General features: G+C 35.6%; 1 protein-coding gene across 1 annotated transcript in view; it reads left to right on the forward strand.

Moving 5' to 3' along the window:
- The window catches only part of NFATC1 (nuclear factor of activated T cells 1), a 149,891-nt gene that overhangs the window by 45,552 nt on the left and 79,509 nt on the right, over nt 1-24,830 (forward strand). Inside the window, exon 3 of the mRNA XM_044667241.1 lies at nt 15,389-15,548. Coding sequence (XP_044523176.1) covers nt 15,389-15,548 — 160 coding nt within the window. The remainder of the gene's footprint in view (nt 1-15,388; nt 15,549-24,830) is intronic.

Consider the following 24,830-nt stretch of genomic DNA (forward strand, 5'->3'; position numbering starts at 1 on the left):
GGGGCTGGTTTTTGATTACTTTCATGTGCTGTCAATGAATACTTGAATCACAGAACATTAAGAGTCTGAAGAGACCTTACAGACCGTCTAGCAGGGGTTGTTAACCGTTTGTTTGTGACCTGGACCTCTTTGCAAGGCTAGTGAAGTCTACAGAAACCTTTCTCAGAATCATGTTGTAAACATATAAAATTAAGACAGCTAGGTGTTATAATGGATGGTGTGTTTAGACATGCACTCTAGAAAATCCAAGTTCAAATCTTGCCTCAGATGAGCATATACTAGCTGTGTGACTCTGACCAAGTCACTTAATCTCAGTCCATCTCAGCTTCCTTATCTGCAAAGTAAGGATAATAATAATATCTACATTCTAGAGTTATGAGGATCAAATATGATAAAATTTGTGAATCACTTTGTAAACCTTAAAGTGCTATATAAATGCAATTATTACTATTATACATAAGATTACAGAGGAAATAAATTATATTGAAATACAGTTAATTTAAAAAATTTTTTGAATCTCAGGTTAAAGATCCCTTCTCTAGTCCAATTCCCTCGTTCTCCCTATTGTTGTTCATTTTTGAAGAGGACTGATGACATTCACATGCTGATGTCTTGAGTTGTATGTAAACTGGATTTTAGTTAGGCAGAGTTGCACAAAGTTGGCTGCCTCAGCTTCTCTTCCCAAGTTATCAGAAGTCCAGTGGCAATAAAAAAGACAAGTTGACCAATGATGGCCCAGGATCCAGGGGCCTTGGTGTCTTCAATGTCTCAGCAATCTCTAAGTGCCCTACAGTGCCTGCTTCAGCTATCTTCATGGAGCCCATTCTACTCAGGGAGGTCTTCACATTTTGGGGGTAGATAGTCCCCCTAAATTGTTAACAGGTTTTAAGCCTGTTTGATTATCCGCAACCTGATTTAGCCTATCTGCCTTTAAGGGAGTGTGGCTACTATGCATTTGACAGCTTCTAGGAGTCACAGGTAAAAAGCTGAGTAACAGGAAGTCTTTGGAGGTAGGTAAGCAACCCTGAAAAGGGCTAGGCAAGTCCTCATACCAGAGGTGCTAGTCTTCCCTGAACACCCCATTCTATCTATGAGAAAACTGAAAGATTTGAGAGATAAGTGACTTGTTCAAAGTCAAACAACTAATTTGTCACAGAGTTTAGACTGGAAGATTGATGCTAGAAATAAGTTTTAGATAATTTAAATAAATAATATTTTGTTATAAATTCCAGTTTAAATGATAACTTTTTATGTGGTTATTCCCTGGTTTTTTTCTTTGTGAACTCTCTCATGTTTACAGCTGTTAGGTATGATTGAGAATTTATGAAAGTATTAAAGGACTATTTATCATCTATCTAAGACCAAAATCAAGCCTCATCTGCATTAGGGATACACTAGATTCGTTGCCAGTAAACATAGGAGTGAAGCAAGTGGGTAGTGAATGTTCACTTTTTCCACTGTTATTTTCTATAGCCTTGGAAATGCTAGCAACAGCAATAAGAAATTAAAGGCATAAATATATGGTAAAAAAGGAAGGAGGAGATTATCTTTATTTGTTGATATCATGGTATACTTGAAAATTCTAGGGAATTAGGAAATAAAGATACTGATTGAAACAATAGCATCAGTAAAACTGTAGGCTCAAAATATCTCCTTCCCCAAATCAATAACATTTCTATGTAATACTAAAAAAAACCCAAGAAGCAATAATAGAAAAGGGAGATCCCATTCCAAAATGCATAAACTATCTGGGGATCAACCTACCTAAGCACACAAAAGACTTTTATAGATTTAATTATAAAGCAATCTTCAAAGAAATAAAGAACAATTTAAATAGAGGAATACTCAGTGCTCATGGCTAGGCTTTGCCAAAATAATAAAAAAATATAATACTATCAAAGTTAATTTATACTTTTAATGATATACCAATATGATTAACAAGGAGACACTATTAAACTTGATAAAATAACAACAAAAGTTCTAAAATATTAGCACATCTAGACCTCAATCTATTTTATTTCTTTTTTTTTAATTTTTTTTAACCCTTAACTTCTGTGTATTGTCTCCTTGGTGGAAGAGTGGTAAGGGTGGGCAATGGGGGTCAAGTGACTTGCCCAGGGTCACACAGCTGGGAAGTGTCTGAGGCCAGATTTGAACCTAGGACCTCCCATCTCTAGGCCTGACTCTCAATCCACTGAGCTACCCAGCTGCCACACCTCAATGCTATTTTATAAATCAGCAGTCATCAAAGCCATCTGTTACTGATTAAAGGAATAGAGAAGCAGATAAATGAAACAGATCAGAGAAAGAAGAATCAGAAACAATATAACTTAATAATTCAGTGTTTGTTAAGTGGAAAAAAAATTACCCTGGAAAAAAAATCAGAAAAGTAGAAAGTGATCTGGTAGAAATTAGGTTTAGATCTGAATTTTATACCATATTCCACAGTATCTTCTAAATGGATACACGATCTTAATATTAAAGATCATAACATAAAAATATTAGAATGGAAACAAATCATATAATTCTCATAGCAATGGTTAGGATGAAAGAGATAGAGGTAGTAACAAAAGATAAAATTGCTAACTTTGATTACATGAAAGTGGAAAGTTTCTGCACAGACAAAATTAATGCACCTATGATAAGAAAGGAAGGAGCTGAATGGGAAAAAATCTTTTTATCAGGTCTCTCTAAGTTAGGTTTGGTATCATATATATATAAACAATACACACACACACACACACACACACACACACACGATTAATAGCTTTTCTTCAGTAGATAAGTGGTCAAAGTAGATGAATAGACAGTTACCAAAAGAATTGCAAAGTATTCACAACCATATGAAAGAATATTACAAATCATGAATATTAAGAGAAATTCAAATCTAAACAACCCTTAGGTTTCACCTCACACTTCACAAATTCGCAAAGATGGAAAAAATGACAATAGTCAATTCTAGAGGATTTGTAGAATGATGGGCACACCAATACATTATTGATGGAACTGTGAAATGGCATGACCACTTTGGAAAGTAATTTGGAATTATGCAAGAAAATGACTAAAATATCCACAGACTTTGATACCGAGATTCCATTACTAGGTTTATATACTCCAATGAATCCATCAATAAGAAAGTTTCCATATGTTGTAAAATATTTAAAGCAGCACTTTTTGTGATAGCAAAGAATTGGAAACAAAACAGATGTCCATGAATTGAGGAATGGCTAAACAAATTGAGGCACATAAATGTAATGCAATAATATTGTTTTGTAAGAAATGATATGTGTGATTAATACAGAGAGGCATGGAAAGATCTACATAAACTGATGAAGTAAGCAGAGCCAAGAGAACTATGTACAATAACTATAACAATGTGAATGGAAAGAAAAATGATAAAAAAAGTGAATAACAAAGTTATGATGATCAGATATGACTCGAATGAGGAGAAATGTGAACCCCTTTGTGGAGGTGGGAGGTCCAGAAGTGTTCCACATTGATCATCAGACTTCTTCAGTGTATTCTTCAGTTGTTCTGATTTTTCTCCCTTTGGGTTTTTTTTTTTTTCATTTTTTTTGTCTTTAAAAATACTCTTTGTTATATAGGGTGGCTCTCTCTGGCAAATCAATAAAAATGTTAAAAAAAAAACAGAAAGAGGACTCTTTATATATATGTCAGAAATCAAGGCTTCCTAAGAATATATTAGGTGATCAGTCTTTGAGTCATAATTGTGAAGGATACAGATATGAACTAGAGGTTAAGAACTATAATTTAACAAATACCTACATGTTCAGTGCATATGTAAAATTCATACTGAAATGAATGGAGCTGTTCATGAAATTCTTCATTTTATAAAAAGACTCTATGTAAAATATGAAATATGATGTCACCTCTGGCCAGATGCAGAGGAAAAGCAGGCTTCCTTGTGGTCATATCCTGTTATAACTGTTTTTTTTTAAATACTCAGAGTAATTTCTTTTCTTAGGTAGTCATACAACTCCAGGTTTCATTCATTTAGAATATAGCTTAGCCAGAGAATGTCAGTAACCAGTAAAAAGGGATACAGGTAAAACCAGAAATACTCTTAGTCACCTAATTTGGATCACACACTCTATGTAGGTGGTCTTTATGCTAAATAAGATGCACTTAAGGAAAAAAAAACCCAAACCACAGACTTTTCCTATGTAGAAGCAGCAAAAGGATCAAGTCGAAATTTGAAAGTTTTCTCATGAGAACTTGGACAGTCAAACAAATACTGAAATTAGTATGATTGAAAGGATAGCAAATCACCTTCCACCCCCACTTCCCAATGTAGTGGGGACCTCTTACAACTGTAACCCCAAATTTCATCTTAGATACAGTGAAATGTGACTGATTTTTCCCTTTTCCATTTACATTATTAGACTAACCTGCCCCCAAAATGTCATGGTCTAATGTATTAGTTAAGACATTGACAAACACCTTAACTAAACTAGTATCTTGTGTTTTTATTTGTTTTTAACACAAACCATCAAAAAATGTAGGCTGGCTTTTAAAAGTTTTGATAAAAGATCTGGGTCAGAATTGGTATAGGCCCACATCCTAGATATATTACTACTAAGATGGTTGTTTCAAGAACAGTGCTTTGGTAAACTGTAAAATATAAAGACAGAAGCTACTTCCACATCCCAACCTTTAACTGGCTTGGTTATTAATTGTTTTGAGCAGCCACTAATGGCTAAAGATCCCCCACATCCTCATTTTTGCTATCTCTGTTGCTTGAAGTAGCATTTGCTGTACCAGAAATTTTTTTTCTCCCCTATTCCAACCCAAGGGCAATGATTCTGTCTATGCTACCTTTCTACTGTCTGTATTGAGAGAAGGAACATCAGGGCAACAACAGCTGGTGGTACATTAATACAATATACTATGTAAAAGAAATAAGGCTCTCTTACATGTTGAGCTTGTGTGTGTGTGTGTGTGTGTGTGTGTGTGTGTGTGTGTGTGTGTGTGTGTGTGTTGGGCAGCATCTTTTTGATGATAGCTGATCCACTTTTGGTACTTCTAGCGTCTATTCAAATTCTTTACCAAGAGCTCTAAAAAGAAACTTAGCTTAACAATTCCATTTGACCATATACATTGATACTGGCCTTTAGACATTGGCTAATGCCACAACTCTTCTCTAATACTAAATCCCACCCTTTTCTCACAGCTTCTCTTATCATTAGTATAAGAGAACATAAATACCTGCCAAAATAAATATACTTGGAATTTTCCCACAAGGAGGTTTCTCATGCAAGGAAGACTCAGTGGTAAATAGAGAAGTGAGTTAACTCTCTTGACTATCTGATCAGTCTTTATTTATTTCTTTGAAATTCGAAAACTATAAGCCTCTGGCCAGATTTCATTCACTCAGGTTCCAGCTCTCTGACATAAACAAGCTTTGTAATACTGGGTATTTCTCTTCATGTCTCTGAGCCTTAATCAGTCAACCAGCTTGCATTTATTAAGCTCTTACTATCTGTCAGGGGTATTGTATTAAGCACTAAGGATTCAAAAAAGTAAAAATAAAACCCAAAAAAAGTCCCTACCTTCAAAGAACTCATTGTCTACTGACTCAGCTTCCTCATTTATAAAAAGGAGGGTCGGCCTATACAATGTCCAAGGAAACTTCCAGTTATGACATTTTATGATTTTAACATCCTTAAAGTTGTTACTCCTTTACAGTATGTATAGAAACTGAAAATGAATGAATAGAAAAATATTAAGTGTTTACTATATACAAAGAAATATTCCAAGCACTGGACATACAAATTGGAAAAACATGACAGTTTGTTTTCTTAACATTCCAAATGTGAGAGATTATATATTAAAGAGATTTTAGCTCCAAGGTAGAGGGATGGAAAAGCCCAGAAAAGAAATACCAAGGATGTAACTGCAGAATTTATGGAAAGGCCCAGAGGTTCTTGGGTTGTGTTAGTAGGTCAAATGACAGTGTTGGGTGATTCAGAAGGTATAGAGGTATGTCAGGCTCAAAGGAACTTGTAAACAGCAGCAGGTCAGATAATAAAGCCTGGTGGTCTTCCATCTCCCTTGAAGGATTAGTGTAGGTGAATTATGTTGCTCTTCTCAGATGGCTTCTCCTTGGAGTGTAGACTTCCTGGGGGTTGGGAGAGGTAAGGAGGGGAGGAGTGCTCCAAGTGATCTATCATCTTGAATATTAACTGTTCAATGGAGTCTAGATGGCCAAGGGAGTAGATCAGATGGTCAGGGGAATGGTGACAGGAAGTTAAGTGAGGAGGTGCTACTCTAATGGGAATGGAGTAGTCCTAGGCACTGAGGAAAGACTAAAGGAAGGCAAGGGCCCTTCCTCAACTTTCAGGCCTCCCAGACTATGGGACAGCCAATTGGGAAGAATAACGCAAGTACTTATAACATTTGGATGATGTGATAGAAGTAATTAGCTTTAATCTTTCACGTGAGATGGAAGATCACCAGGCACTATTATCTGACCTCCCTTCTACCTTCTAGTCAACTTGGTCACTGTCATCTGAACTCCTGCAAAGTGCCTAATTTTGTGCTATCTGCACAAACAATGTGTGTTTAGCAAATGTTTACAATTGGCCTTAGTTTAACTGGACTGTTAAGAGCAAAGATTGAACAAAGAAGGATACATTGCCGAAATCTTGTCTACCATGCTCCAGCCCATGAAAACAAATCAATAGAAATTTTAGAAAGAAGACAAATTAATAGGAAGTTGAGTTTCCCTGTTGTCACACTGTCTTGCCCTTTGTTTCCTGATATACACATTGCTACAGCTTTATTACTGTTTTTGATAATCTTATTCTAATCTTTACCAATAAAATTCAGATTAAAAACAATCTTGGGTTTACTATTCTGCTATTCTTTTATACTGAATATTCTATAGACTAAAGCACAGGTGGGCAAAGTAACTGCTTCTTGTAATTGAACAAAAATATTGAGATGAAAGTTCATCTTCTGAAAGTTCACTGAAAGTATTGTTGGGGCAAATTTAATACAGCAGCATATAGGTTATATATTTATATTATTATATTTACACATTATACATATGGTAAAAAAACCTTGCCTTCTGTCTTAGAATCCATATCAAAATCCAAAGCAGAGGAATGGTAAGGCTTAGTCAATTGGGGTTAAATGATTTTCCCAGAGTCATATACTAGGAAGTATCTGAGGCCAGATTTGAATCCAAGACTTCCCATTTTCAGGGCAGTGGCTCTAGCCATTGAGTCACCTAGCTCCTCCTAGCAGGAGGACTGAGAAGCATGTGTATTTCATTTTGTTTTCATGTGATTTTTATTTCTTTTGCTAGTGTTGATGTTAGCTCTCTATCTCCTAAAGGAAGCTATCCTCATGTAACTGTTTTTGGTTAGTCAATCAGCCAACCAGCATTTATTAAGCATCTACTATGTTCCTGGCATGGTGCTACATACTGGGGATTCAGAGAAATACTAAAGACTGTCCCAGCTCTCAAGGAACTCATAGTTTAATGGAAGACAACATTCAAACAACTATATATAATAAAATACATAGAGGATAAATTGCAGTCAATCCAGTATATAGTGTGGGTAATAGTTTGCCAAATGTGCTGCAAAAGATGGTTAAAATGTTGATTATTTTTATTATTAGATGATGGACTAGAATCTTGAAGGCCTTAATAATTTTTATCTCTTCATCTGCATGGTTTTCTGAATGCTTAGTTGTTTACTAACACAATTTTCTGGAAGAGGGTGAATTCTAAACCTTACTGGATAAGATAAATGTGAGCCATGATCCTGGGTAGGTCACTTAATCCCAATTGACTAAGCTCTTACCTCTTTTCTGTCTTGGAGCCAATACTTAGCATCCGTTTTAAGACAGAAGGTGAGAGTTTCTTTAAAAATGAAGGTAGAGGGGGCAGCTGGGTAGCTCAGTGGATTGAGAGCCAGGCCTAGAGACGGGAGGTCCTAAGTTCAAATCCGGCCTCAGACACTTCCCAGCTGTGTGACCCTGGGCAAGTCACTTGACCCTCATTGCCTACCCTTACCACTCTTCCACCTATAAGTCAATACACAGAAGTTAAGGCTTTAAAATTTAAAAAAAAAATTTAAAAAAAATTTAAAAAAAAATGAAGGTAGATATGAGCAAACCAAAGAAGTTGAATATTTGCAATGACATTTCTATCTGTGACAGAAATATTTATTGTTTGAAGTAGTAATTTTTTAGGTGCATGTTCCAGCTGATATTCTTCTCACTCTTTACTTGAATATGATCTTTTTAGGTTCATAAACTTAAAGATGAATTTCTATAACTAGATGGCTATTATCCCTGAACTCAATTCTCTGATTTACTGTAGACCTAACACTAGCTAGGGTAGACAAATTCACATAGGAATGTTCATTTATAATAGGAGAATTTGATTCCTCATTCCCTATATGGTCATTATGGCCTTGGGGTTACTTAGCTGTAAAGAGGGAATTGGATAGGTTGCTTAGCTGGTGGTAGCAGGAGTAGTAAAATATATCATAAACTTATTAGAGACTATAATTTTCCTTCCTGAACAGAAAAGAGGCTCAAAATTTTCAGTTGTATTTGCCCTTTTGAAAATTCAAAGTATAAAGTGTCAAAATAAGAATCGACCTCTTAATCGAGTTCTGATATGATCCATTTTTTACTTCCAAAATACATAGACATATCTCTAGACACATAAATACTCAAGTTGTCATACTCTTGGAAAATGTACAACTTTTAAAGAATAAAAATGTAAAATTATCCCTTTTCATAGTGGCATTGTGAAATTACACTCGTAAGTTGTAGTTTGAGCACATAGGTTTAAGCACCAACTTTATCTCTTACTGTGTGTGAACTCAATCACTTTACTTCTCTGGAAGCCATTTTCCTCAGCTGTAAAATGATTGGGTTAGATTAGCTCATCTTTAAGGTCTTTTCTAGCTCTAAATTCCATCTTTGAGCCTATGATTGTGAGTAAAAATATTTTATAGTTCTTTATAGTTGGGGAAATTAATATGACCTTATGCCATAAAGAACTGAACTTTTTTTCTCCTTGGTGTCAACTGAGCCAAGTTCCTCTCACTGCATAATGCTAACAGGGGATGAATAGGAGGTGACCTAATTGTGTATCTTTTATTTGTCATATTTATTAGATGAATCCATTACTCCATTACTTATTAGCTATTTGATTCATTTCCCAGTTATGGGGGCAGCAGAAGATAGTTTTCTTCTTTAGTACTGATAGCATATAATAGATCACCCCCAAATAAGAAAAGTGAACACAGACATTCCTAATAGAGATTTCAAAACCCCTTGAAAAGGGATATTTAGAAGTATTTACAATTATGTAGCAATAACTTATTATAATGCTTCTATCTTCTCTGAGAGTAATTTAAAGAATGTGTTACAACATAACCTCCTAAGAGTCAAGCTCCTTCTAAGATAAACTTACTTCTACTCTCTTCCTCAGAAAGGTAGGCTCTACCATTATAACAGAATCTTTTCTTTATCCATTCTTTCTAACTAAGCCTTTTCAACTGAGGCTGCTTTTTTTTTTTTTTTAGCCAGGCATTGCTACAGGAAATTAATTGTATGATGAAGATAACCTCAAATAGGAAATAGCTTTGACAGCCACAGCCCATGGAACTGTTAAATACATCACAGCGCTTCCTTTATCAGGAAAACTGTCATTTAATTGTTATTTAATACTGGCTAGAACTTACCATGGCACCTGATGATGGATTGTAGGGCCAGATATGATGGTCACTTTTTTCATCACAAGCATCTCTATGCCACACCTAAGCAGCCTATGATGTGTACTGTGTGTACATAAAGGCAGATTTATCATACTTTTATTGTTCATGTGATTGCAACATACCTTTAAATTGTTTATTTAGGTTGTGTTTAAACAGCTTTAAAAAAAGAAAACAAATAGCTAGATTATTGCTTCACTTTTGCAGTGTTTATCTGGATGGTGGCCATTGTGTAGATTTTACCTGAAAATTTAAAAACTAGACAAGATAATCTGTTAGCCTTTTCACTTTTGTTCGTTGTTTTCAGTGAAAGAAACACGATTTTAAAAGACCATGCTTAAATTAAAGACATTTGGTTTTCACTAATACTCTTGGTTCTTTAGTTGTTCAGCACAAGGATGCTCCCTTAGAAATCAGTAAGATACAGTTAAAAAGAAAGAGTGCACAGCTGGGCCATTGGTATGAAAGCATTTTAATCTGATACTATATTATTTAGAGTAGAGAAGACTCGATCCAGGAATAAAAGGAAAACATCTGTTTAAAAAAACACACTCAACTCCAAGGAAAAAATAGAAATAATTTTCTCTTATAAAATGAAGCTAACTTTTGATTTCCCAGGGCTGACTTCAATAAGATTTGGCAGGGGTCCCACATTGGGATTTCATAATCCTAGTTTACAATATGTGTGTATATTCTGAATATATGACTTCTTTTGTACTCTAACCTCATAATCCTATGATTTGCCAAATAGAGTCTGATCATTCTGATCTCTTTGCTTCGTTATGAGATTGTAGCTTTATGAGAACAAACTTTATACCTTAGTAACTAGCAAAAGATGCTCAAACTATGTTTCCACAAGCCCAAATGTCCAGCTCAAAAGTGGAAAAATCCAATTAGCCAGCCAGCTCTTTGGGCTTTATAATACCAGACTGCCTGCTTGGCTGGCATTTTGTTTTATTTTTATATAATTTGTCAGTGTGTAGTAGAGAAAACACCATAGCTCCTAGGCAGTGTTGATGGTAGCTTGATTTCCTAAAAGAATCTTTGTACTATAATTGTGTTTACTATTATGTCAAATGGATATCATATGTTTAGAAATTACTTCTAAGTTCCATTCATTTTTTAAAAAATTCTGAATGAAAACAATCTATGAAACCCACTAATTCTATACTCTATTCTAGGATGCAGTGAAGGAGTGCTGTGGAAATAGCTCGTTGAGGAAATAGCTTCCATTCTTTAAGTTAAGCTTTCATGGCTATTCAGGTGTGCTCTGCTCTAAGGAATCTCTGTACAGTAAACAAAACTCCAAATTTGCAAAAGTGTTAACTTTGGGGTTAACTTTATTTATTTCATTAAAATTGGATTACATGTACATATATTCAAGTTACACCAGAGATAAAAGCTTAATAACATAGCAGATAGGATAAAAGAATAGTATGCTATTTGGTTGTTCTAGAAAATATGTAAGTTTGATTTCAGTTTGAACTAAATTTTTTTTGTTTCCTTTAAAAAGCAAGGACAACAACCACAAACCCTTGGCCCTATGTGCTATTTTACAAAAAAGTATTATTTAGTTTCGATTCATAGTTAAATTAATTGGTGTCCTTTGTATCAATTTTTGGCTTATAATTTGCTTTGATCTAAATCAGGCATATAGATTATTAGTAATTCTGTAACTGTTCATTGAGAAACTGCTAGGTCTCCAGTATGATATTACATATTAAACAGTGTGGAGATACATGTAAAGGGTAAAAGATAGAGCCTACCTTCAAGAAGTTTACAATGTAGTTGGTAAAATGAAACCAGAGTGAAATAATTAGATATTGATTCAATTTGATTCTTTTCAAATAGACATATAAAGTGTTATCTATATGCTAGTCGTTGTTATAAGTCAGTGATGACAAACCTATGATACGCGTGTCAGCACTGACACACGTAGCCGTTTTTGATGACACACGGCCACATACAGAGAAGGGGCTGCATGCCAAGGATAAAACATTTGCTGTAGTGTTGTGTAGACACTCTGTGCACTATAGATGACAATTCTACCTATATTAATTTACCTATTTTGGTTTATTAAATACAGTTATATATTATAATTATACATTTTTGTTATGTAAACTATAAATATTGTGAAATTATGTTTTTTTTCTCTAAGTGACACACCACCCGAGTTATACTCGTTTTTTTGGCAAATTTTGGCACACCAAGCTCAAAAGGTTGCCCATCACTGTTCTAGGTACTAGAGAGATATGAAGATGACTAAGTTGTAATTTCTGCCCTAAAGTAGCAAATTCAAATGGTAGAGGGTGTACTTCTAGTACAAGGCAAAATATGCTACATCATAGGCATGAAAGTATTATGGGATTTTAGGAAAGGGAGTTCGTGTATAGTTGAGGAGTTTCAGAGAAGGCTTCATGAAGGATAAGGCATTTGAGCTGGACTTTGAAGAATGGGTAATATAAGATTTTGACTAGCAGAATTAGGGAAAGAGGAAAGGAGGACATTTATGGCAGAGCGAACAGTACAAGCAAAGACATGGAGGCACCAGAATACATGGAGTATTTAGGTAATAATAATATTTGGTCCAGTTTGGCTATAGTATAGAATATATATAGTAGGGGACTGTTGAGAAGAAAGGAGCAACCAAGAGCTCAGTGGATAGAGCACTAGGCTTGGAATTGGGAAGACTCATCTTCATGAGTTCAAATCTGGTCTGAGACATGTTCTAGCTATGGCAAATCACTTAACCCTGTTGGCCTCAATTTCCTTATCTGTAAAATGAGCTGGAGAAGGAAATATCAAACCACTCCAGTATCTCTGCCAAGAAAATCCCAAAATGCAGTCACAAAGAGTTGGACACATATGAAAAATAATTGAACACAAACAATGAGAAGAAAATCAGGGGAAATGTGTTGAGACCATTGGAAGAGAACTGGACATTATTAAATAGACAGAAGTTCATGAGAAGGAGAGTGAGTATAACTATGTGGTAGTGACTTCAATGCAAAGGAGTCTGATGTGAATCAAAAGCTTAGAGATGGCAATGTGAGTCTATCACCTGGAGTGAGATACTTGTCTGATTTTTGACGTATTTTGTAAACCAAATAGCTTCTTGACCTCAAGTCTCTCTCCACAGATCCAGCCTCAACTTTGCTGCCAAAGTGACCTTCCTAAATTGCAGGTCTAACTATATCACCCCCATATTCCTCTCCCCCCCATTCATAATCAATAAACTCTAGTTGACTCCTTATTACCTTTAGGACCAATTATAAAATGCTCTATTTGGCATTTGAAGCCCTTAACCCTATGTCTTTCTCCTTCCTTTCAAGGTTTCTTACACTCTACTTCCCCTTATGTACTCTACATTCCACCAACACTGGCCCTATTTGCTGTTTCTCACATGATATATCACATCTTCCAAGTCTGGAATGTTCTCTCTTTTCATCAATCGATTTTTTAGTTTTCCTGCCTTCCTTCAAGACATTTCAAATATGACCTTCTTCAGAAGGCCTTTCCCAATTGTCTCAGTCCATAATGTTTTTCCCTCTGGACTTACTCTCCATCCACCATCTATGTCTTGTCTGTATCTAGTTATTTACATGTTGTCTCTCTCATTAGGATATGTTTGTTGAGGACAGGATTTATTTTTGCCTTTTTTGTATATCCTGTGCTTAACTCATTAAATAATGTTTGAAAGAAATAAATGCTTGTTGACTGACTCTTGTTTGGAGGAATTAATTTTCTCCAAGTGCCTATTGCTTCTTGGAGAATTAAATTCATATTTTTGGATTCATAGTCATAGTAATGGATTCTAACTAAGAAATGCTTTAAGTAGCATGTTCAAAACCAGGTGTATGAAAATGCAGCAGAATTGGAAAAGAATGAAAAATTTTATTCTGATTTCCTGTGACTAGTCCTCATGGCTCTATGGACAATAAAGAAGTACCAGTCTGTGCTTTCATGAAATAGTCTCTATGGACCAGTATGAACTGGATTGACTAGCTCTCACAGCCAATTATATTTCTATTTCAATTGTATAGACTTATCAGTCTTACATCTAACTCATGGGAAGCAGAGTAAGGTGCCTGTAGTTGCCCAAGAGAACCTAATATTAGATCAGTTAATATTTACATAGGGCTTTAAGGTTGAAATTCTTTTTAATTTTCTTTTATAAGAGTTGAAGTCAGAATGAGTTTGGAGGAAGAAAGGAAATAAAGCTAATGGAAACTTAGCGGCAAAAAGGCAACTCCATACTAAGATTGCCATCTCTACAATGATGACATGAACAGACCAAATGTTAATTGTACCCACCTTCCCCACCCCTCACTTCATTTGGTTTCTGAAGGGACATTATGAAATTCAAAGTGTGTGGCAATGGCAACAACTTTCTTAGGTACCATCTTCCCAGATTTCTGGAACCACCCAGAGTGAGAGTTAATCTACCATTCAACTTTTGGTTCTTATGCAAATCCGGATTTCAGGAGAGTAGGATGTGGTGATGAAAGATTGTGTATGTTAGAGTTTCAGAAAGGTACCTAAGAATTCATTTGAGATAGCATCATTTCCTTTACTTTTAAAAATTTGTTACCATTAATAAGATCATGGCTATCCTTCCACACAGAGGATCTAGCAGAATCTCAATATTAAGACTTTTTTTTTGTCTGTAAAGACACATGCCTTATGATAAAGGGTTTTTCTTTTTTAAATAAAAGGATAATAAAGCCATAATATAGCATAGGAATGAGGAATTTGCTTACTAAATGTAATAGCTAAATTAATATGTTGTTAATTCTGATTTGTGAGCTGCCATTTTTTCTTTAAATTGTTCTTTTTTGTTCCTAATCATTCTTCAACAGAATGAGAAATTTAGAGAGGGAACTTAGAGCCCATTTATCCAGGAAATTTATAATGTCTTTTTCATTGTGGCCTTCTTTGACTGTGTAGTGAATTTTATAAACCCCTTCTCAGGGTAATATTTTTAAGTACATAAAATAAAATACATAAGAATATAGGAAAATACAAAGGAATTTGAATTATTGATCAATCAAAATTTTGAATTAGTGATCAAATTTTTAAAAAAACTTTTGGACCCCAAGTTAATAATCTTTAATATAGTTCAGTACTCTGACTTTGAAGATGAAGCTATAGAGATTAAGTAACCTATCTAGGGTTATTCAGCTAATTATTGATAGAATCAGGACTGGAACACAGGTCTTGACTCAGCCCAAAGGTTGCACTTCCTTGGTTTTTAAAGCTGTCTACATGTCATTCTGGAATTGATTTTTATTTTGAGGTTAAATAATTAATGTAAACCTAGTATCAAGAGAGGGAAACACTTTAAGGTTGGATTTAGAAAATGTTTCCATTTTATTTAAAAACCTTATAGAGATTGAGGCATTGACAAGGCTTTCCCCATACATCATCCTAAAGTAGTCATTGGCTTTTTACAAAGACTTTTAAATTACTTATGTCAGGACATTATCCTTATTGATGGAAATTTTTAATGTAAGATGGTGAAGGATGGACTGCTAATCCTGGCCCCCAAAGTAATAGATTCAGATACTTGCGGTTTGTGTTAATACACTAGTTGTTAATATTTAATGCTCTTTCGTCTTCCATTTCAGCCCATCTCTGCCTGCCCTTGATTGGCAGCTGCCATCTCACTCAGGACCTTATGAACTTAGGATCGAAGTACAGCCCAAATCCCACCACAGAGCTCATTATGAGACTGAAGGAAGTCGAGGGGCTGTGAAGGCATCTGCTGGAGGACACCCTATTGTACAGGTATCAGTATTTTTTCAAGACAAGGTTTGTTCATTTTGATATGTCACCTGAAATGTATACTTTTTGGTATTCTTTGTCCTTTCTTTGGAAAGAAAACAAGTATAGCTCTTCCTTCTTTTCTCTCCCTTTCTTACCCCCACCCCCACCCCGCTCTCCTTGCCTTGCCTTATCTTCTTTTCCATCTTCTCTCCTCCCTTTTCCTTCTTACCTTTCCTCCCCTCCACATTGATCTTTTCACAAGAAGTCAAGTGAGATTTTGGATTGTCTTTTTTTTTTTTTTTTAAGTATTTTAGGTGCTGGATTTCTCTTTAAAAATTATGAAAAAATCGGAGTACTATGTGATCTTTTTCTCCAGTACTTTTGTGAGATACCTACGATTGTTGAACCTAAGTTTATGTCTAAAAAATACACACTAAATTTAGAGATGGGCATATGGTTTTTGTAAGTAGGCAATGCTAGGAAGATAGATTGGTATTTAAGACTGTGTGGTCCTTGTGAGAAAGTTAGGTCAGCTGCTTTTCTTCTTGGTTTGTCTGTCCCCATACATTTTCTTAAAGTCCCTTAAGCATAAGCAGATAACAATGAAATCAGAAATCAGAAACTCAAATTACTGCATTCAGTAAAAGAAAAACAGCACAAACTCAATAAGCAAAGAGGAAAAATGCTTTGGACCACCCTGGGAATTCTTCTAATTTTCCAGATGGTGGCAGTATGCATCATGGAGGGAGAGTGGGGGAAGTTGTCTTTTCTGTCATCTTCATGGCTTCTTTCAATGGATTTGAGGGGCTCCCTTGGTGCTACTTAAATTCTTAGTGTGCTTTAGGATAGAGAAAAAAGGAATGAAAGGAAAGCAAAGTTAACCTGACAGTATAAAGATTTTTTTTTTCAATTTCCTAGTGATAAGTCTTTGATGAATAAATTTTAATATTTGTCAGGATTATTTACTTGAGGAAACTTTGAGTCAGGCACTGAAATCTTGCTAGATCTCAGTTTCCTTATCTATATAAAGATGGGTTTAAACTAGATAATAGCTAAGATCACTTTTAGATTTATGATTGTATGATCATAACCTGATCATGGCCAACTGGGTGCCAAAAAACCCCGAGAGTACCAAGCTATCCTCACAGCTCCATCTCAGTTTTATATATAAAACTATTCAAAATGCCAGCTTGTAGCTGATAACCCATATAAATACACAACCCTAGGATGAGAAAAGGATTGAAGCTGATAGTGCACTATTTAGTGGATACTGGTAAACCTGACCACTTCACCTGGGGTGAAACCTTGCTCAGACTTTGTCTATACTTGCCCACTGATTTAAGTAACCTTCTCATCAGTTCATCAGATAGATATTATTTGGATGTGTTTTCTTCAACTATTATAGAATCAATGCTTCTAGCTTTTGCTCTTTAAAAAAAAAAGAAAAAGGGTAGCTTGGTAGCTCAGTGGATAGAGAGAAAGGCCTAGAGATGGGAGATCTTGGATTCAAATATGTCCTAGCTATTTGACCTTGGGCTTAACCCCCCAATTGCCTAGCTCTTGCCACTTTTCTACCCACACTTAGTATTGATCTAAGACACAATTAAGGACAACATGTAAAAAAAAACTATTGATGTTATGTATCATGTAATCATTATCATCATCATCATCATCATCATTTAAAGTTTGAAAAGCACTTTACAAATACTATCTTATTCTCTCAACATCCCTAAGATTGTTGTTGTTATGTACATCTTACAGATGCGATTACTATCCATATCTTAGAGATGAGGAAACTAAAGCAAATATTCAGTCAAGTGATTTGCCTAGGGTCCCATAGCTAATAAATATTGGAGACTAGATCTGAATCCAGCACTTGGCATAGTGCCTGGTATATAACGGGTGCTTAATAAATATTTACTGACTCCAGGTCCAGCACTTTGTCCATTGTACTATATTGCTGCCTTCATAAATATGCACACACACACACACACACACACACACACACATATATGCATCTGGTAATGTTCTAAATATAGTTTTATTTCTAAATTTTAAATTGACTTAATTTAATGAAATAATTTAATTATCAAATTAATTTAATCGAAAAACATTTTCCTACAATTGCATGTAAAAACAATTTTTAACTTTGGTTTTTTTTTTGTTTTTTTTTTTAAACCCTTGTACTTCAGTGTATTGTCTCATAGGTGGAAGATTGGTAAGGGTGGGCAATGGGGGTCAAGTGACTTGCCCAGGGTCACACAGCTGGGAAGTGGCTGAGGCCGGGTTTGAACCTAGGACCTCCTGTCTCTAGGCCTGACTCTCACTCCACTGAGCTACCCAGCTGCCCCTTTAACTTTGTTTTAAAAAAGTTTGAATTCCAAATTCTCTCCCTTCCCTCTCCCTCTTTGAGTTAGTAAGCAGTCTCATATAGGCTTAAATATAGGGGTTTTAAAAAAATGTTAACTGATATTTTCAGAGGTTTTGTTAAATTCAATTAAAAAAACAACTCCCATTCATATATTTCTCCCACAAAGGATATCTCTATAAAAGAATAAAATGACTCAAGTAAACTTTTCTCTCTAATTTTTTCATAAGTAAAAGAAATAAGAGAATATCTTTAAGTCAAGGCCAGATAACCACTTGTTTAGAATGCTGTGAAGAGGATTCCCATTCAGCTATGAACTTGAGCTCTGAATGCCCTCCAACTTGGTGATTGTGTGTGTGTGTGTGTGTGTGTGTGTGTGTGTGTGTGTGTGTGTGTCTCCCACATCTCTGCTTCATAAAAAGGCTGGAAGGAGTGGGCAGTTTATTTTCCTCACTGCTTTGTGTTTGAGAAATGCCACATGGTCTTGTTATCATTTAGAATAATAAACGTACTGAAGTTGGTAAGCAAATTCTAAGTGAAGAGACCAGCACAGAGGCAATAGTCAGACAGCAGAGGCCTATGTAAAAGGAGCTCATGGTTTCTGAGCCAAATTCTACCCTCAGATGAGTGTCTGCAGCTCATGTTGACTTTAGTACTTTTCCTGCATACATCTAAGGGTAGAATTTGGCTCTTCGAGTGGTGACTCAGTGTGGCATTTCCCCACCTCATAAACATTTTGAAAAAAAAATACGGTTTACTTTGCTTCAGGGTTAGGACATTGAGGATGAGGTCTTTGACCAGTATGCCTCATTGGTAGCAAGGAGGCAGACATAACATCTACTTTCTGTCACTATTTTCTGTCTACAGAAAATTAAGGAAAAAAAACAAATAGATAAATTCTTTGAGGGATTTGCTTTTTCTTTCTGTCACAGATTTTACCTAATAAACTTTAAAAGTTTTTAGGTTGTCGCTTACTTTCAAGGATAGCATCAGAGATGAAAATCTTTTCATGTGGCCCACAACTCCAGGTTGTACAGAATCTGTACACAGTGTTTCTTTTCTTTTCTTTTCCCCAAATCATGAAACTGGTCTCCCCAACCCTGTTATTTGGAAAATCATACAAGTTGGAAAGGTCCCTCAGCAGGGTTTACAGTATTTGTGTGTTATTCCATTGAGATAAATGAAGAGGGAAAGAGGGAGGGGAGGCCGCAGAGGCAAATGGTTGGTTTTCAATGCCAAAAATCAGTGAAATGGAGGCAGAAGGATGTATGCTGAAAAGCTAAGCACTTTAGCTGAACATTTGTGAATGATATTAAAGTGATATTTGTAGCCACACACTTGGTGCCAATTAATACCTACTCAGGACTCTGCATGATGTGAGGAAATGTCGATGGAGAGACATCAGTGCTCCATCACCAGTCTGACATTTCAAGTTTCCACCTTGCTGGTTGGAAAAAGTGGAGAAAATGCCAGAATTTTAGTTAGGCTAAATAACTAAAGACATTTCCCTCCCCTCTCCTGCTTCATTTTTTAGTGAATGAAAGTGTGCTGTTGCTGAGTGGAAAAGATAGTATGCCAGGAAGGAAAAGAAGACTGGTAAGGAGGAGAAATGAAAGTGAAGTCATGTTACTGTAGAGAAACTGTCTTCTCAGTAAAAGCTGAGGGCATAGATTTATTGTAGTTGTTCTTAGGGAAATGTAGAAACTGGAGAGATCATGGGAAATTGCTGCATATATTTTTAGCACTTTTCTTTCTAGAAATCAAAGCTTTTAGGCATCACTAATCTCATCACAATATCTCACCTAGAATATCGCATCACTTTTCCTATGAGGCAACTTGGTGTCATTGTCATTCAGTCATTCTATTCAGTCATATCTGACTGACTCATTTGGGACTTTCTTAGCATAGATATTGGAGTGATTTGCCATTTCCTTTTCCAGCTCATTTGACTGATGAAAAAAACTGAGGCAAACAGGGTTAAGTGACTGGTCCAGGACCACACAGATAAGAAGTGTCTGAGGCCAGATTTGAACTCAAGTAGATGAGTCTTCCTGACTCCAAGCCCAGCGCTCTTAATCTACTGTGCCAACTAGCTACCCAAACACAGCTTGGTATAAAGCACAAGCTTAGAAGTCAGAGGTCTTAACTACATCTTGGTTCTGTCACCTGTTTTGTGGCTAAGTCATTTTGCTTCCAGAGCCTCAGTTTCTAGAATGAAGGGATTACATTAATGACTTCTATGGCTCTAAATCTTTTGGTCTTTGTTGACTTATGGAGGATGAATGATTTGTATAAAATCAGCTTAAGTCAAAAGAAGTAAAACCTATAGGACATAGAACTTCATTTTGGGGAGGTGACTTAAAGCCTGGGTAGACTCCAAATATATTCCTCCTTTAGTGTGGTTGTCACCTTAAAGGAGAATACCCAGTGAAGACTAGTGATACAAAAAATACCCAAGCAAATCTACCCATGGGTTTACTAGTTCCCTCTGTCTCTGGCTAGAATATCTATCAGTCATCATATGGAATGTATGTAAGATGTGTGTTTTATAACTTGGACCCATAGAGTAAAAGAAGTGAGAGGGAGGAAGGTTGAATAGGAGAAGGACAGATTAGGACCCCTGCCTGTAGTTATTCAAAGCAATTAATTCCAGGAGAATGGAGGAGACTAGAGCTGAAGAGCTTTCATATACCCAGAGTGTCACTTTCTCTCTAGTGTCACTAATCTCTCTCTTTCTTTCTTCTCTCTTTCTCTCTTTCACCCTTTCTTTTACTTTTTTCTCTTTACATACATAAATATACATGAATATGTATATATACACACATATCTATATCTATATCTATGTATATATTACTTTAGTATTGGTGAAGGTGAACTATGAGCTGTCTGAAGAGCGATGAACCAGCTTCCTTAGCTTCCTGAGACACTACTCTCCTCCCACCCCCAATTTCCTACTTTCAAGATCTGCTGAGTTAACAAGAAAAGTTCCATGCCAATGAGCCATCTTACCATCAAACTTCCTAGTCATTATTAGGCAGCTGGGTGTCTCAGTGGAGAAGAAAATTCAAATCTGGCTTCAGACACTGACTGCATGATCCTGGAAAAGTCAATCTTTTTCAGCCTTAGTTTCTTCATATGTAAAATGGGGAAAATAATAAAGGAAAATAAATAACATGATCTTGTTTCTCTGGCTTGGGGCAAGGGATGAGAAAATTGTAGGTAGAGACTCAATGTTCTTGTGTAAAGGTGCTACTGGACTTTGCTCTGAGATGGAGCTGGGCTTTCTATCTCAAGTGGTGAATTTAAATCTCCCTTAATTTCCTTGAGAGGGGAAGAGATGAGTTTATCAGAAAGATAGCTACAGTCTCTTTTATTAGGAAGAAGACTGGCAGTAACCTAATACACCCATGCATGAAGGAAGTCTACCTATTTGATCAGCTCAACTGAGCTTGCTGACAAAAATGATTAAGGAAACTAAACAGGTTTCTGCTTTGGGCAAAATCTCTGGAGTAGGAATCAATAGTTAAAAGGAGGAGGAAGGAGACAGGGAGGACTTCATAGTCTTGTACATGCATACATGTACCTGAAGATAGCCCTCGAAGACCCTGGTGACCATGTCACTTGAAACCATCTCAAATATCATCACTTCTGGTTCTAAGAAATCATGTCAACCAAACCTAGTGCATTTCAACAACTTAGCTCATTGTATTGCTTGAAAAAACAGTAATTTTCAAGGGTTTTATGGGTTTTTTAGGGTCATATTCAGGCTCTGGCACAGTTGACTGTGAACCTTTCCTATGGCGACTATGTTGTTTCTGAATGAAAAAGCAGGATAAGTGGTCTGATCAAGTGTATTTTTCTTTTGCTTGATAAAAGTACATTTTCTTTTCTTAAAATTGGAACTGTTTAAGAAAAGCAACCATGGACATTTTTAGAACTAGGTTGTTCTTGGAGTAGGGGATCTTTGAGTTGGAATTTTGGATCTGGAGTTAGAAGATTGGATTTCAAACTCTGATTCTATCACTAGTCTGAACTTGGGAAAGTCACTTAGTTACTTCCTGAGGCTCAATGTTCACATCTGTAAAACTGGGATAATAGTATCTATTGTGCCTTCATCATTGTGTTGTTGACACATTTAAGTAAAATAATGTTTGTATACCACTTTGTCAACTTCAAAGCTATGTAAATGTCAGTTAATAATATTATTACCTGCCTCACCAGAAGTTTGTGAGGTTCATAAAAGATAAAGTATTTAAAACATTTACTAATGATTATGGACTAAAGAAATATCACTAGTCATTCTTTTTGCACAAAAATAAAAAATGAAAATGACCCTAGGACATTTGTAGAACTTTTAATAAAAGTGGAACTGTTCCTTTCTCAGTTCCTGAAGATCTTGATTAAATTTAAACTTCATTTGTTTAGCCCTAATCTGCCTATCCTTACCCCGACCCCTGCTCCCTTTCTCCCATTCTGAGTCTATACTATTTATTTGGAGTAGTGATTTTCAAATGTTTTTGCTCTTCTCATTCTCTTAAGCTTCGATATCACTCCTCTGGCCCCCAGTAAACCATACTGTATTTCTCTTTCTAAAGCAAGTGACATTAATTAAGGATGACCAAGAGAAAGTCCATTTGTTTCTAAATTTCTTTAAAAGTTCATTTGTATCTAAATTTCTCGAATACATTTCTTGGTCATGATTTGAGGGGGAAAAATTGGAGGGAGACAATAATTTACTTCGTCTTTTTAAAGAACTCTTAGTAGGTAGTAATAAATAAATAACATAACAGTTATTTATTTCATCTTGAATTTGATTCCACAGTGAGTATATAATAAAATTGTATTTCTATGATCTAAGTATCATATGCACTGAATAAAACAGAGTCAACATTATATGTGGATAGACTGCTGGGCCTGAAATCAGGAAGATCCAAGTACAAAGCCAGCCTCAGATTCCTACTAGTTGTATGACCCAGGGCAAGTCATTTAACCTGTTTGCCTCACTTTCCTCATTTGTAAAATGAACTGGAGAAGGAAATGACTGACCATTCCGCTATCTTATCTTTGTCAAGGAAATTCTAAATTGGGTCACAAAGAGTCAGACATGACTGAAATAACTCAACACCAATAACCCATATGGAACATTTGTGGTTCTGCTTTTAAAAATGAAGAATCTGTCAAAAATTAAAAATTTTAATAACTATAGATAACTCATTAAAATGATTGTAAAGGAAAGATTAGAACATGGGAAAGGAAGCCTATAAAAGCAGTAATGTTATCTACTATGAACTAAAAAGGAAATCTTCTTGAAGATAAAGCAAAAGTCAAGTTTCTTTATGAGCAAAAATTATTTATTTGTGAGTAACATAAAGCATTCCCTACAATATATGTGGCCAAATGAATTATGCATATGAAACTGAGGTAAGTAAGAAAGAAAGAATAGAGGGTTTTTAAAGTTTAAATTTTCAAGACAGTGGACTACAGAGTAGGCTAAAAATAGGTCTCATGTGTAATTATAAAACACACAAAAATAGAAAACTCTGTCTTTGGCATAACTCAATAACCACAAAGTTTTATCCTGTGTTGTTGAGTTATTTTAGCATATCCTTTAACACCAGTAGACTCTGACACCCTAACCTTATCCTTACTTCTCAAACTCATTACTGTAACATTAGACTGCAAAAAGAGGAGACCACAGATTAACTTGATAAGAGCATGACCAACTCCCTATTTAGCCATGAGAATTGTGCTGCCTATTTGTCTCAAGGATGAATCTTTGATCACAGAATGGCAATTTTATATGACTATTGAATAAACTCATTCATACTCATGTGCTATCTAACCAGAGTTTTCAAATGTACATTGATTATTTCCCTTCCTGTTCAATCATATTTGCTATTCATCTTGATGATTATCTTAGAAGAAACAAACAAAAAAGCCTCTTTGTTCTTCAGCATGAAAGCCCTAAGTAGTACATAGTCAGAGTTAACTTATTTGAAGATGGAAGTCTGCCTTATAAATATAGTGGTGCAATACATAGAGTGCCAGACCTGAAATCATGAAGAGTTGAGTTCAAATTTGTCAGACATTTACTGTGTCACCCTGGGCAAGTCACTTAACCTTTGTTTGATTTAGTTTCCTCATCTATAAAATGGGGATAATAACAGAACCTAGCTGCCAAGGCTGTTATGACAGTCATGTGAGATAATAATTGTAAAGCTTTTTGCATAATGCCTGGCACATAGTAAGTGCTATATAAATGTTAGCTATAATTTATTATTATTATCAATTAATTTATTGTTATAATAATATTGTTGTAATAATAATAATATAATAATAATAATTATTATTATAGCAGCTAGCTGCCTGATAGAACACCAGGCCTGGACATCTAGTCATAAATGTTTACTAGCTATGTGACCCTGGCCAAGTCATTTAGTCTTGTTTGTCTTAGTTTCTTCATCTGTAAAATGAGCTAGAGAAGGAAATGAAAAACCATTCTAGAACAAAGAGTTGGATATGACTAAAATGACTGAACAACAAAATTATTTTTATTACTCACTTTTCAAATGTCAGTCTAGCAAACTCAATAGCAGACTTTCTTTTTTGCTTATGATCACAGGAAAGTGAATAATAAAGCTGAGAGGTATCTTAAAGATTCTCTAGTATGACATCCTTATTTTGCCAAAAAGACCCAGAAAGGTGTCACAGTTTGCCTAAGGATACAAAGTTAATTAGTTGAAGATTTGAGAGCAGAACCCAGGTCTCCTGAACCTCAGTCCTCTTTTGGTGTGTGTGTGTGTGTGTGTGTGTGTGTGTGTGTGTGTGTGAGAGAGAGAGCGAGAGAGAGAGAGAGAGAGAGAGAGAGAGAGAGAGAGAGAGAGAGAGAGAGAGAGAGAGAGGCAGAGAGAGACAGAGAGAGTGAGACAGAGAGA

The sequence above is a fragment of the Gracilinanus agilis genome, chromosome 1 (genome assembly GCF_016433145.1).
Source record: "Gracilinanus agilis isolate LMUSP501 chromosome 1, AgileGrace, whole genome shotgun sequence".
In the NCBI taxonomy this organism is placed as follows: Eukaryota; Metazoa; Chordata; class Mammalia; order Didelphimorphia; family Didelphidae; genus Gracilinanus; species Gracilinanus agilis.